At 39.6% G+C, this 15,612-nt stretch overlaps 1 protein-coding gene across 1 annotated transcript; it reads left to right on the top strand.

Moving 5' to 3' along the window:
• The first annotated feature begins 7,614 nt into the window (after positions 1 to 7,614).
• LOC126377736 (uncharacterized) lies at positions 7,615 to 10,552 on the top strand. The gene is made up of 5 exons (XM_050025545.1): positions 7,615 to 7,725; positions 7,831 to 7,932; positions 8,468 to 8,535; positions 8,653 to 9,083; positions 9,282 to 10,552. Exons 2-5 carry the CDS (start codon positions 7,831 to 7,833, stop codon positions 10,220 to 10,222), a joined length of 1,542 nt encoding a protein of 513 aa, XP_049881502.1. The 5' UTR covers positions 7,615 to 7,725; the 3' UTR covers positions 10,223 to 10,552.
• Positions 10,553 to 15,612: the final 5,060 nt, after the last annotated feature.

Below are 15,612 nucleotides of genomic sequence, written 5' to 3'. Positions count from 1 at the left end.
CCTCGTCCATATTCATAGTATGACAGGAAATACCGGAATTTCGTTATTTACCAGTATTCATGAATGTCGTCGCAATGTCTCGTGTTCTTGCAAAGTGTTTTGATAACTACACAATTTTACATTTTCTTGATTAAAATGATCATCATCTCCTTAGCATTATCCCGTTTTTTCACAGTTTATCCCGGTTATTTTTTTACCGGGTGAGAGCCCTCAGCGCTTCCCATTTGTCCGGCCATCAAAAAAAACATCATCATCTCCTAGAATTATCCCGTTTCTCACAGGATTCGCTTACCTACCCTGAAGATTAGACAGGTCCGGTTTTTTACAGAAGCAACTGCCTGTCTGACCTTCCAACCAGCGAAGGGGAAATCTGCCCAACACAGGTTAGGTCACATACCTCCGAAATTGCATTTCTCGGGAATGTGGGTTTCCTCACGATGTTTTCCTTCACCGCTGGGCACGTGATCGTGTAAACACGGGATAACGCTAGGGAGATATAGGTTAGTAGTTTCTAACCCCTTCTGTCATACACCCTTATCGCTATCGGCCCACTAGGGTCGGTTTATTCTTTCAAATTATAATGCTCTCAATAGACGCTCTGTAGGCTCTGCACGGTAACCGCATCGCGCGCGGCGCGAATTATATCGAGGCCTTCAACCAATAGCCGTTTGACGTCCATCTACGTAGATAGATAGCATTCGTATCATTTATTGGTCCAAACGCTCAATATAATCCGCGCCGCGCGCGGCGCGGTTGTCATGCAGACCCGGCTGAGCCTAGGTTCGCACCCTAATTTTTTGCGTCTTATTTTTTTCCGGGTGAGAGTCAGCGCTACCCATTTGTCCGGCCAAGTAGTTAAAGAAACATCCAGGCCTCACATGCCCTGACTACATATCTGTCAATGTAACTATTCCTGGCACACTCACAACACAGCAGAGGTCACTGCCGGTAACATTTATTGTTTTGAATCAACTATGATTAACATTTAGTGTAAGTAATTAAATCACTCACATAAATCACGTGTGTCTCGGGTTCGAATCACGGCTCGCACTCTAAACTGAATTAGTAATTATGTAAGTAATTTTAATTTTATTGTACTTATTTTAATTTTGGTTTTAATTTTGATTTTAATTTTGATTTTAATTTTGATTTTAATTTTGATTTTAATTTTGATTTTAATTTTATTTTATTTTTTAAGTGTCGTAATTAAATTAATTAATGTAATATGGTCCATCATGTCTGAAATAAATGATTTTTGATTTTCTTTTCTTTTTTTAAACCATTGAATTCATCTGTGAGTTTGAATTCATGCAGTGTTGCCAACAAGACTGATTTAAAATCTGCTAAACTGTTGTCAAAATTTAGCCAAAATTATGCCAACTGTTTAATAATAATGCTAAAACTATACGCTAACATTTTTAAACACAAAATAAACATTTAATTTAAACTTTTAATAATTGTTTTGAAATGTTACCTTTCTTATACTTAATCAGAGCATACATACATACACATACATAAACTCACGCTTATTTCCCAACGGGGTAAGCAGAGACAATCAGAGCATAAATTGTAATTTTAATCGATTAAGTTGTCGAACAGAATATTAGTATCTTGGTCTTCATTACATATAGACGTGGAAGCCTCTCTGTCGAAATTATAACTCGGTTTGGTACCTATAGAGCTCAGTACGTTATCCGGAACCATGTAAGAATAACAACATTTGCCTGCCTCATTTGACTAAAAACGCGTTCTATTTCCGAGGTTCGCGCCCAACTGGGCACCCTCAGGCCTGTTGTCTTAAACGTTGTACCGGGTGAGAGCCCTCAGCGCTCCCCATTTGTCCGGCCAAGTAGTTAATGCCATCTGCGGTAAATCTACAATAAGTCACGTCAAAAAAAAGACGTTTTAGTAAAAAGTAACTGATTTGACCAGTTGGAAACTATACTGTAATTTAAGGCAGGAAAGTTCAACATTTGAACTTTAGGTGCACAATCTACACATGTCACTATAATAAAATATTTAGTTTTTTTTATGTTTGTTCGTCTGGACAAGTGGTGATTCGCGATAACCTCGTAACATTCAATAAACATAATACATAATAGAGATTAAATGTGACCGAAATACATTACATAAATATAAACAGCATTTTTCTGACGTAACTTGTTGTAGATTTGCCGCAAATGGCATTAACTACTTGGCCGGACAAATGGGGAGCGCTGAGGGCTCTCACCCGGTACAAAATTTAAGACAACAGGCCTGAGGGTGCTCAGTTGGGCGCGAACCTCGGCTGAGGGCGTCGTCTGAGAGGTAAAATATTTGAAAGAATTAATTGGCCCTAGTGGGTCGATAGCGATAAGCGCTGATTGAGGGAAATCGTCGACTACGCCGGCGGGGTCAGTATCGGGGTTAAAACTCACTAAAACCTTAATACTATTATTTATTATGTGGTAAAGCTCTCCATATCCGCGTTTAAACTATTTTGAATCTGCACGATTTTATTTTTGCAATAATTAAACACTTCAATACCTAAGTAATTCCGTATTGTTGACTTCAAAAAAAGGCAGTTTAACTAATTACGCGTAGTAACTAAGTATATTATTATAATTCCACCTAATATTCACTCAGAATTATGAGCTGAATCATCCCTCTCAGAATTTGTTACGATGTCACTAACACCCTGTATACTTAAACGTACTTAATTTACAGCCTTTACAATATAATATGAGGAGCTCGGTGGCGCAGCGGTAAACGCGCTCGGTCTGCGATTGTTGAAGTTAAGCAACTTTCGCAAAGGCCGGTCATAGGATGGGTGACCACAAAAAAAAGTTTTCATCTCGAGCTCCTCCGTGCTTCGGAAGGCACGTTAAGCCGTTGGTCCCGGCTGCATTAGCAGTCGTTAATAACCACCAATCCACACCGGGCGCGGCCCGCGTGGTGGTTTAAGGCCCGACCTCCCTATCCATCCATAGGGAAGGCCCGTGCCCCAGCAGTGGGGACGTTAATGGACTGATGATGACAATATAATATGAATTTATGACATAGGTAACTTAACCTAGGTGGTGGTAGAGATGGACAGTGATTGATATAAGATTTTAAATCGCTATTGAGTCATTCGTGAACCAGTCGGAATGTTCATGAAAATTTTTGTTTTTTTAAATTATTCGTTACGATGTCACTAACACCCTGTATAGATCATTCTGAAGATACCTAAATAATTAAAAAAATAAACGTTTATTTATTTCACATATAAGTACATAGTCATTACAGATAAACCAAATCGACAATGTATGCAAACTATTTACTAAAAACTTTAGACTGATATTAGTGAATTCCTCCAACGAACATGTATATAAATCTGTGTCCGGGTTTTCATGAGCTATTTCGTTAATCGCGCGAGTAGCCCGGGCTATCGGCGAGTGCTTCCCGAGGTTGGTACGACCAATACCTACTGCGAACATTGTACGCCTAGCCGAATGTTCAATATTGAATGTTCAACATTAAAATTAATGTTCAAAAAACATTTTGCAATTGCACTTGCCTTCTTTGCATGCTTTGCAACCGACATTGCAATATTTATTATAGCTGTTACTTTAATACTAGGTATTTCTACATAACTGGTTTGATTGTAACCTACTTAGGTAGCTATCTTCAGAATGATCTATAAACTTACTTAATTTTCAGCCGTTATAATAATATTCTTCTTCTTATCGTGTGGATTGTGAGGTGGAATACCAACCTCATCAACCCTGGTGTCAGGGTTATAACTCAGCCGCCAAAGGCCCCTGACATGGCTCATGTAACGACTACTTACTTACAGTGAGTAGTAACCGGGACCAACGGCTTAACGTGCCCGAAGCACAGATCATCTTACTTTCTGGATAATCAGGTGATCAGTCTGTAATGTCCTAACCAAACTAGGGATCACAAAATGATAATATATTATGAATTTATCATACTTATAGGTAACTTAATCTTTCCGGCCAAGTAGTTAATGCCATTTGCGCCAAATCTACAACAAGTCACGTCAAAAAAAAAGTTACTTAACATAGACAGTGGTAGACTTGGATATTGATTGATTTTAAATTGATATTGAGTCATCCGTGAGCCAGCCGTGGTAGACCAGTTGGAAGATCGCTTGGCTCTCACTGAAAGGTCGTAGGTTCGAATCCAGCACGGGCCTAAACCTATGATTTTTGTATTACAAATGATTATCACGTGCTGAGCGGTGAAAGAAAACGTCGTGAGGAAACCCACATTCCCGAGAAATGCATTTTCGGGGGTATGTGACCTATCCTGTATTGGGCTGTTTTTCCTTTCGCGGGTTGAAAGGTCAGACAGGCAGTCGCTTCTGTAAAAAACCGGACTTGTCAAATCTTCAGGTTAGGTAAGCGGACCCTGTGAGAAACGGGATAATGCTAGGTAGATGACCTTCCAACTGGGTTACCACGGCTCCTGGGTATGAAAAATTATGATATTTAAAAACCCTCTTTTCGCCTTTTTATGGTCATCTTCGCCAGCCCATAAACGTCCCCACTGCTGGGGCACGGGCCTTCCCTATGGATGCATAGGGAGATCGGGTCTTAAACTACCACGCGGGCCCAGTGCGGATTGGTGGTTAATAACGACTGCTAATGCAGCCGGGACCAACGGCTTAACGTGCCTTCCGAAGCACGGAGGAGCTGGAGATGAAAACTTTTTTTTTGTGATCACCCATCCTATGACCGGCCTTTGCGAAAGTTGCTTAACTTCAACAATCGCAGACCGAGCGCGTTTACCGCTGCGCCACCGAGCTCCTCTTTTAGTTCCTCCGCTTTTTATGGTAATCAAAGTCAACCGGTGTCTTTCATGAAATTTTTAATGTTTAAAATCACAAGTTTAAAAACGACAACTCACATAAAAAAAAAGATAAATTCGATGCTCATCAGGCATAACCAATGCATCACATCACTTACCTACTTTCATAAAAAAAAACCTTGGAACAAAAAAACCGCTTTCTTCTTCACAATAATCCTGTTCACTTCACTCAAAGCACTTTGACCACAGGCTAAAAATACAAATAAATAACACAGGTAAAAAAACAGTTACTTTGCTAGTGTTGTGCCTCAACTGGTTTTAAATAAATGACGAGTTGGGTTAAGTGACAGCGTTGGCGAGGCATGGGATCCATATGGTAGCGATATCGACAAATCATACATAACATAAACAGCCTATATACGTCCCACTGCTGGGCACAGGCCTCCCCTCAATCAACCGGAGCGGGTATGGAGCATACTCCACCACGCTGCTCCAATGCGGGTTGGTGGAGGTGTTTTTACGGCTAATAGCCGGGACCAACAGCTTAACGTGCCCTCCGAAGCACGGAATCATCTTACTTTTTTCGGACAATCAGGTGATTCAAGCCTGAAAAGTCCTTACCAAACAAAGGACAGTCTCACAAAGTGATTTCGACAATGTCCCCATCGGGAATCGAACCCGGACCTCCAGATCGTGAGTCTAACGCTCTAACCGCTAGACCACGGAGGCTGTTATCGACAAATCAAATCAATCGACCAATCGATCGTTTTTGTAAAAATCTCTTAATCTATCGTGTGGGTTGTGAGGTGAATTACCAACCCCATCAACCCTGATGTCAGAGTTATTATTGAGCCGCCAAAAGCCCCTGACATGGCTCATGTAGCGACTACTTACATCAGTAAGTAATAACCGGGACTAACGGCTTAACGTGCCCGAAGCACGGAACATTTTACTTTTTGGACAATCAGGTGATCAGCCTGTAATGTCCTAAGTCCTCACCAAACTAGGGATCACAAAGTGATTTTTGTGATAAGTCCTAAGTGCCAATAGCATACATACATAAATAGCCTATATACGTCCCACTGCTGGGCGCAGGCCTCCCCTCAATCAACCGGATAGTTGGAGCATACTCCACCACGCTGCTCCACTGTGGGTTGGTGGCTAAGTGCCAATAGCAGAATGTAAATTCAAATTTAAAAATATCTTTATTCAGTACCTAGGTAGGTACATAGTTACACTCATCAGCGGTAAGGTGATATCACCTGAAGTCATTCTGTATTTAATAAATACATTTTTAACCGACTTCCAAAAAGAAGGAGGTTACAGGTATTTAACCTTTATTCTTATACTTATTCTAGTATGTAATCCACCATCCTTTTCCGTCTACCGGAAAAAATCGTCAAACTATCGATAAAACGATCGGACGTGGTTTATACCACGTCCCTTCACTACCAACACCTCTCGCCGCCGCAGCTTTGCGCAAGCGCCGCTGACTTTCGCCACTCGCCGATCACACCACCGTACACTTACGGTGGACGCGCACCTAGACGCGCCGTAGGAGCCGCATGCGCCGGAGTCATCGCATTTTATAAATCTTTGTATGACATCGTGTGTAACGGCGAACCTATTCGTGAGGATCCTGGGACGCGTCTAGATGCGCGTTCACCTTAAGATAAATACCAGATAGCTCATAAGCACCATGGAATATTCATCATCATCAATTTAAGAGCGTGGCTCTTATGATGAATATCAATTTAATGCCATGGTACTTTTCAGGGAAAAATAGGGCAATGGTTTCTCACTTACCTTCCGCCCCGCAGTACTCTGTCTGACGCAAGTGGGATGGCGCCCAGAGTAGTATATTACAAAGCCGTACTAGGACTCCTGTCCTCCGCCTCTGAATAGTACTGACAGTTACTGCTGCCCTCTGTCAGGTTCCAGGTTACAGTCCCTGTGACTTGCCCCTTCCGTCCTGCATTGCCATACCGATGGCTTCCATCTTCGCCTCTGCAACCGTTGAGGTCTTCACCCGTATCCCTGGGCAAGGGTTCTACGTTATACCCCGTAGGTCTGGGTCCCTATTCGAACTCAGCCACCATCTCACTCCGGCCTTCTGAAGGAAGAGGCGCCCACCCCCGTGGCAAGGAGGGCATGGAATATTACAAGACATGGAATTCTATAGTCTCTGCTTACCCCGGTGGGAAATAGGCGTGAGTTTATGTATGTATGTATGTATGAAGTTCTGGATGTGGAGGCTTGGTGACTACATCATCGTCTCCCTATAATTACCCGGTTTACACGGGATCTAAACGGATCCCGGGGTTGGAAAGTCAGAAAGGCAGTCCACACACATCAACACCCAACACCTAATAAGATTTGACAGGTCCGGTTTTTTACAGAAGCGACTGCCTGTCTGACCTTCCAACCCGTGAAGGAAAACCCAGCCCGATACAGGTTAGGTCATATACTACCGAAAAGTATTTCTTAGGTAGGTATGTGGGTTCCTCACGATGTTTTCCTTCACCGCTGAGCACGTGATAATCATTTATGATCCAAACATTAACACATTCATGCTAACAACGTAGGTATACGTCGAAAATCAATCTAAGTGATGTAGCACATCGTTTTATCACGCCGAAATAAAAACATGAGTAAAGCGTAGAACGTACAAGAACGTTGGATATCCGTATAAAAATCATAAAACTACGTACTAGCGCCACACCATATCTAAATCTCGGACTTCTAGCGCCACTGGAAATGTGTTTTATTTCATGATCATTCCCAGTCACTCACACAGTTACAAGTACCCCACACCACAAACGCACAACGTCATCACACGGTGACCTTTGTACGCGCCGCCATACTGTCAGTGAGGCTGTTGCGCTCGCAGCGGGAACACGACGCACACCAATTACGCGCGAAATCACCGTCGTAAGTAAACATTAATTTTCTCGATGTTTTTGTGTATTGTAAGTTATATTTCGGTAATAATTTTGATCTACTATCATTTAATTTTCATTAATTTTATTGTTTTAGATGGAAAGTAAGAGGAAATCTAAAAAAAGACGACCCAAAGGAAAAGACAAAAATGAGACCTGCAATAGAAAAAATACGACGAAATCTATTGAAATGGACACGGTAAGTTATTTTTTATTTATAAGAACTAGGCAGGTAACTATCTAAATATACAATTTTGTGATAAACAATTTAGGTGTCAGTTATTGGGTTCTTGTGAGCTGATAAATCCTACTAATATTATAAATCTGAAAATTTGTTTGCTACGTTTTTACGCCTAAACCGCTGGTGCAAAATTTCATGGAATTCCATGAAATTTTGCACATAGATAGACCATATCCCGAAAAAAACATAGGATACTTTTTATCCCGGGAAACTAAAGGCAGGGCAGGAATTCGACATGGGCGAACGTTATAGCGGGGTAATAGCTAATCCTACTATTATTGAAAGTTTATTTGATTCTTTGTTTGTTATTTTTTCATGCCTAAACGGCTTAACGGATTTGAATGAAATTTTGAACATAAATTGGTAATGTTTTGAAGAAGAACATAGTATACTTTTTATCTCGGGAAACAATAAGGTTCTCGCGGGATTCCGATGTGAGCGAACGTAGTCGCGGGGCAGAAGCTATAGTTTTAAATAATTTTACTTTCTGCAGGAGGAGAAACGACCACAACGGACGAACAAGGCTTCAATGAAAATGTTTGAAGATAATGTCTCGTCACGGTAAAGTACACCAGACCCATTTAGTGACGATGGAGAGTATGGCTCCGATGAAGAATATGATCCTGCCTCTGACGATTCAGACAGCAGTGTTGTTAGTGATTTGGAATTTTGTTGCAGACGCACTAAACCATCGTTGGGGAGCAGGTCTGAGTCTGAAGCTGGTACAGATAATGACGATGATAACGAAACCGATTCGTTTTCGGAAGCTTCAAGTAATAGCAGTATTTTTGACTCTCATCGCCGCCGCCGTTTAGCTCTTAAACGTTCCCATTCAACCACTTCAAACAATGGCACAAACAAACCTAAAACAAAACAGGCGAAAGTTAAACATGCTGATGACGGTGCAGACACAATTTCTTTGCATTTAGAAACTTTAAGGAACAACTTGGGTGATATAAAAGTTTTAGAAATCTCATCTTTGCTTCCTGACCCGACAGAAATAGAAAATATGTCAATTTGTACGAGAAATCAGTCACCTCTGGCATCGCCGCCGCCACCGGATCCGGTTGAAGCTGAAAGAAATGACTCACCTGCGTCGCCGCCGCCACCTGATCCGGTTGAAGCTGACAGAAATGACTCACCTGCGTCGCCGCCGCCACCAGATCTGGTTGAAGCTGAAAGAAATGACTCACCTGCGTCGCCGCCGCCACCGGATCTGGTTGAAGCTGAAAGATCACCTGCGTCGCCGCCGCCACCGGATCTGGTTGAAGCTGAAAGAAATGACTCACCTGCGTCGCCGCCGCCACCGGATCCGGTTGAAGCTGAAAGAAATGACTCACCTGGGTCGCCGCCGCCGCCGGATCCGGTTGAAGCTGAAAGAAATGACTCACCTGCGTCGCCGCCGCCACCGGATCCGGTTGAAGCTGAAAGAAATGACTCACCTGCGTCGCCGCCGCCACCGGATCCGGTTGAAGCTGAAAGAAATGACTCACCTGGTTCGCCGCCGCCACCGGATCCGGTTGAAGCTGAAAGAAATGACTCACCTGGGTCGCCGCCGCCACCGGATCCGGTTGAAGCTGAAAGAAATGACTCACCTGCGTCGCCGCCGCCACCGGATCTGGTTGAAGCTGAAAGAAATGACTCACCTACGTCGCCGCCGCCACCGGATCTGGTTGAAGCTGAAAGAAATGACTCACCTGCGTCGCCGTTGCCACCGAATCCGGTTGAAGCTGAAAGAAATAACTCGCCCCGTGCGTCACTAATGCCATCAAGATCTGAAGATGCCCAAAGAAATAATCCGACCGGAATCCCGGAAGAGGGTAATGTTAGACAGTCTGGTAACGACATTGAAGCTCCAAATGACTGGGAAACTACAAAAGCGGATATACCGTTATTTGAATTTGATGCCCTTTCTGCGGGTGCTCAATTTAATGTCGGTCCAGGTACGACGGTCGTAGATGTTTTTCATAAAACGTTCCCACCTAATATTATTGACTATATTGTAACATGCACTAACGCCTATGGAAAAGCACTTTGTTTGTCAAAAAGACCAGCAACCAGGAATACACGTCATTACAATTTTAAAGACACGAACCAAGAAGAAGTCCGTAAGTTTCTCGGTTTGTGTTTGCTTATGGGTCAAATAAAAATTCCCCAAAAACGAAAGCATTTTACATACAGTGATCCACTGTATTACCACCCAATATTTTCTTTTATAATGTCAGCAAGAGATTCGAACAAATTCTAAGATGCCTATGTACATCAGATTTAAATCAAATCAAATCAAATATACTTTATTGCACACAACACAGCAAAAGGAAAAGAAAAAATTGTGAATTTTATTGAAATGTTGTGTAAGAACTTCAGAGATTGTTATAAGTCATACAGAGATCTCAGTTTGGATGAATCTCTGCCCTTATTCCGGGGTCGACTATCATTCCGGCAATACATAAAAAGCAAAAAAGCCCGTTATGGCATAAAATTCTACGAACTGACATCATCAGATGGTTATGTTTTAAATTTAATGATGTATGCCGGAAAAGACGCTGAAAACGAGGTTCAGAAAGGAAAAAAAACCGAAAAGCTTCATCTCATGAAACCATATTTGCTCAAAGGACAAAAGGAGAAAAATAATAAAAACAAACATAACCTTTAGTGTTTTATTGACTGAATAATACCTAAAAACTACATAACAATGCTTAAGTACTGAAAAATAACGAAACGTATATTATGTACGTCCTTGTTCATTAAAAAAATAAACTTGATGCAATGTTTTGTAGCACTACATGAATAACCGTCAACGTACATAAGCGTCCCTTTGTATTAAAAACGTGTATTAGCAATTTCTTAAAGCAGAACGTAAACATACGTTAACGTACACGTGCGGTTCGGTATTACTAGCTAATATGAAAACTATGCTCTGAAACACAGCGTACACCAACGTTACCGTGATAAAACGTTGTTACATAAGCACAAAATTTAAAAAACCTTTTTGTGACACAACGGTTATAAACGTTAACGTTTATACACGTTCTAGTATTTCTGGCGAGTGTATTGACTAAACTAGAAAGCACAACGTATATTCACGGTACCGTGATAAGACGTGGCTACTTATTCAATAGATAAAATACATGTTTAGTGGCACAACGCCTATAAACGTTGACGTGTTATGACGTTAGGTCTTTAATAGACAAGCAAAATGTTTATGAACTATGCCGGAACGTATATATACGTTGACGTATAATTACGTTCTTTTTGTAATTCAGGGTGCAATCTTTATTTTGTGTGACAAAACGTATGTATACGTTGACGTTATACAACGTTAGTGTGAAGATGTATGTATGATAATTATTTTATATTTCTCGGGACGTGTATGAACGTCGTTTAATTTTGTATGGAAAGACCATGCGCAACGCCTCATCTGACGGACTTAGTGGGATGCTTGCATGAACGTGTTAATTTGAAAACAGATTCGAAAATCATTGGTTAGGCCCGTGGCCCGTGTGTGTGTGCGTGTGCGTGTGCGTGTGTGTGTGTTATTTTTTAAAGAAAACACAAACTTTCATTCTTCAGTATTACTAACTAAAGAATTAAGTTTTCTTCTAATTAATTTCATTTCGCCCAATCCCGTCCACCTCGAATGGGATCTCGTTATATTATGCTTCGGGATCGATCCCGAAAAAAATTTACGAGATTGCATTCCATAGTGTGTAGCCTATAATACTCGTATCCAAACCACGCAAAAAAAAATGGAATCTAAAGCCACATCGCTCTACTTGCAGAGTTGTAGCCTTCTAGATCATTCTTTGGATCCAAATCTATGAAAGTAGGCCAAGGACCATTAAATGCTTCTACAAAAGGTACCCATACTACATAAAATAAAAGCGGTTTTTTTTGACGTGACTTATTGTAGATTTGCCGCAGATGGCATTAACTACTTGGCCGGACAAATGGGGAGCGCTGAAGGCTCTCACCCGGTGAGATTAAAAGCGGTCAAACGTACCCATTGTTACTTAATTCTAAATAGAATTCGAATATAAGTAGAAAAGTAAAATGAAATCTACAATCTGGCCACGACATGGCCATAGGATAATATGGGTATCACGCGAACGAAGTCGTGGGTGACTGCTAGTTTTATAAGTTTGTCTAGTTGATCCCAATTCCCCAGATGTTTTAATCAACCACTCCTTTATTCAATGACGGCCTTGACACAATTGGGTCGAGTACGGTCACGAGCATTAAATGTATACACTTTGGCACCATGTCACATCATATTTGCCTTTCAACTGCTTTAAGACAGTAGTTAAACAAAAACTTTACAAAAAAGGTTATTATAAAGTTACTTAGTGATTATTTAGAAGATATGAATGCATGGGATTAACTGTCTGAGAACTGATATTAGGCAGCTAAATTACTTAATTGTATATCAATATTTTATGTTTATTTTTATTTTTTTAAAGAACGTCTAGGGCCCTGTGCCGAGGTTTTTCTTGCAGCTTCTTTTCCCCGGCTATACAGGTTGTGAGAAGCTGCAGTAGTTTTAGGCGGATGAGACGTTCGTTATGTAAAAATTGACGATTCAAAGTGTAACTATGTTACCTACTGAATAAAGATATTTTTGAATTTGAATTTGAATTGAATTAACTTTTTTGACAAATTGAACTGTAAGTCGCACTAAATGTCAAATATGTTAGTGCGACAGAGTCCTAAAGTGGGTACATTATATTGCTCATGACTGTACTAGGTTCGTGATAAATTATGCAAAGCTTATTACTAAATAAAGACATTTAACTTATTTATGAATTTTAATCAAGAAAAAATTAATAAAAAGTCCGACATTTTATCACGTTTTTCTATGACGTCACAGTGTGCTTTTCATACAAATTCCATGGGAATTTCGTGTTTTGACGTTTAGTAAAAAGTAACTGATTTGACTAGTTGGAAACTAGGTACCCTATTCATTGAAAGTCAGGACCACCTTTGTAGTATAATGTGTTAACAAATTCTACAATAAAACGTAAATATTAGTAACATACCTACCCAGTTTTAATCAGTAAATATTACCATAAAATGTAAGTTTTACTACGAATACCAAATATTATTAGGTACTTACTACGAATTATAATAAGTAATATTAATAAAATCGAATACAGAAACTAGTTTTTCAGTTTACGCTTCTCACGACGAAAACTAGGCACCTCGTTCGTGTGCTGTCAACTTAATTCTGTCGGGTTATTGACCAATATAAAATTTTGGAAGGGTTTTTTTTTTTAATTTAGCCTAAAATTGACGTGTTCCATAAATTTTATGCCTGTCGATTACCCGTCCCTATCGTGTCGTCGTGTTATTTACGAGCATAATAAAATATAATTATTATTATTATTATTATTATTAGCCTATATGATCCCACTGCTGAGCAAAGGCCTCCCCCATATTAAAAATAAAAATAAAATATAATTATCATCAATAAAAAAGAACAACTTCTGTTGGGCTGAAGGGCTGGTGTGTGATGGAAATGCGATTGAAGAAAACCACGATTTGTTGGTTTCACGTATAATTTTACAATTACTATTAGGAGTACAATGCGAGCGAACGATGTTCGATAAATCAATATGGCGAAATTTATATTATAAAAAAAATATGACAGCTATAAAAAAAGGAGTTGGTTGTCAAATTGACAGCCAAAATTACGTTGGTAATGTTGGTGTTTCCAACACTTACTTACTTTTCTATGTCTTGTAAAGTTGTAAGTTGTAACAAATAGCGCCTGTTAGAATGTATTACACATGAGCCATTTATGTGCGTTGCCGTATTGCTAACAATAAAGCGGCAGGAGTATTATCGTAAAAAAAAAAATACAGTGAAGTGGTCCTGTGCTACACCGGTTTGCTTCTCAAACGGGGAACATCGGTTCGAACCCCGGTACTGAACTTGCACTAATGAGTAATGAGTTAAATTATCTAAAGTGCTGTTTCCACTAACACAGTTGGTTCGACCTAGTGTTGCCGAAAAATCGATAGTTTTACTATCGATAGTAAACAGCCAAAATCATGTACCCAATCGATAGGCCTATCGATAGTATCGATACTATCGATAGTATCGATAGTATCGATAGCTCTTTTTTGGCAATACTATTGATAAGCAACGATAGTATCGATACTATCGATAGTATCGATAGTTGAAAAACAAAAAACTATCAATACTATCGATACTATCGATAGTATCGCTCTTCGATATTGCGCAAGCTATCGATACTATCGATAGTATCGATACTATCGATAGTTTTGTACGATCGATAGTGACCTTAATTTCGATAGTATTGAATGTAGCATTGTGTGGAACAATTCACACCATTTAAAGCTCGTATTTAATATATTTTATATTTCGTGGGTGTTTTTGCAGTGGATATTTGGTTTTGAAGTAGGCAATTCTCTAAACTTAAAAAAAACACTGTTAAGTGGAGTGGATAGGATTTTTTTTACAATACTATCGAAATTAAGGTCACTATCGATCATACAAAACTATCGATAGTATCGATACTATCGATAGTATCGATAGCTTGCGTAATATCGAAGAGCGATACTATCGATAGTATCGATAGTATTGATAGTTTTTTGTTTTTCAACTATCGATACTATCGATAGTATCGATACTATCGATAGTTTTTCATCTTTTAACTATCGATACTATCGATAGTATCGATACTATCGTTGCTTATCAATAGTATCGCCAAAAAAGAGCTATCGATACTATCGATACTATCGATACTATCGATAGTATCGATACTATCGATTAATTATCGATACTATCGTTTTTTGGTAAACTATCGATAGTTCGATCGAAAACTATCGATAGGGCACTATCGAGCGGCAACACTAGTTCGACCATTACAGACGGCGATACAGCTCGTCACCTATCACGTTGGTCTAACAGAAAGCTCGGTGAGGTGTGGGGATTTAGTTCATCTTGCGATGGATGTACCTCTCTCTGTTTACCCCCGTGTATAACGGTCGAGCCTACAGTAAAAATTGCACTTGAGAAATTGACAAAAGCAATTGAGTAAGTATGTAATAATATACATAATTGATTAATTTAAATCTATTGCAAAGATCTGCCTAATCAGTTTTTTATGAAGAATTAATCTCACTTTTTCCTAACTACATAAAAAATCTAAAATACTTATTTCCGTATCAGTGTAAAGTATACTTTTAGTATTTGATTGCTGATGTTGGTAATCCACTTCACAATCCACACGATAGAAGTATTTGTTTTATCAGATAAATAATTTAGCAAGTTCGTCATCAAAATGTTGCTACCTATATTGTTTATCTTTATTTTGATCAGAATAATAAATACTTAATGGGTGGAAGATGTGTTGTGCCTTGGTGTAATAACAAGGGTCATCATTTACACCCAAAAACTAAGATAAAAGATGCATATATATCTGTTATATTTGAAATTAGAAGGTTAAACTAAGGCAGCTCTATACAGCGCCTTCTATTTTTTTTTTTCGGGACACGTAGCCTGGTAAGGCCTTCATTGAAATCATTGAAAAACGGAAGTAGGCATATTTGAAAAGTAATTTTACTATTACAACAAAAGGACTGCAAATAAAAGGCATTTAAAAAAAACCCCTTC

This window comes from Pectinophora gossypiella, chromosome 24 (assembly GCF_024362695.1).
Source record: "Pectinophora gossypiella chromosome 24, ilPecGoss1.1, whole genome shotgun sequence".
In the NCBI taxonomy this organism is placed as follows: Eukaryota; Metazoa; Arthropoda; class Insecta; order Lepidoptera; family Gelechiidae; genus Pectinophora; species Pectinophora gossypiella.
Note: the sequence above shows the minus strand (reverse complement) of the source record. Positions and strands in the feature narration are given on the sequence as shown.

What these genes read in the sequence shown, in the direction of transcription:
- LOC126377736 (XM_050025545.1), top strand. Translation starts at nt 7,831, where the DNA reads ATGGAAAGTAAGAGGAAATCTAAAAAAAGACGACCCAAAGGAAAAGAC. An exon ending in AATCTATTGAAATGGACACG is followed by an intron (nt 7,933 to 8,467) that starts GTAAGTTATTTT and finishes TACTTTCTGCAG; the next exon opens with GAGGAGAAACGACCACAACG. An exon ending in GAAGATAATGTCTCGTCACG is followed by an intron (nt 8,536 to 8,652) that starts GTAAAGTACACC and finishes ATTTTGTTGCAG; the next exon opens with ACGCACTAAACCATCGTTGG.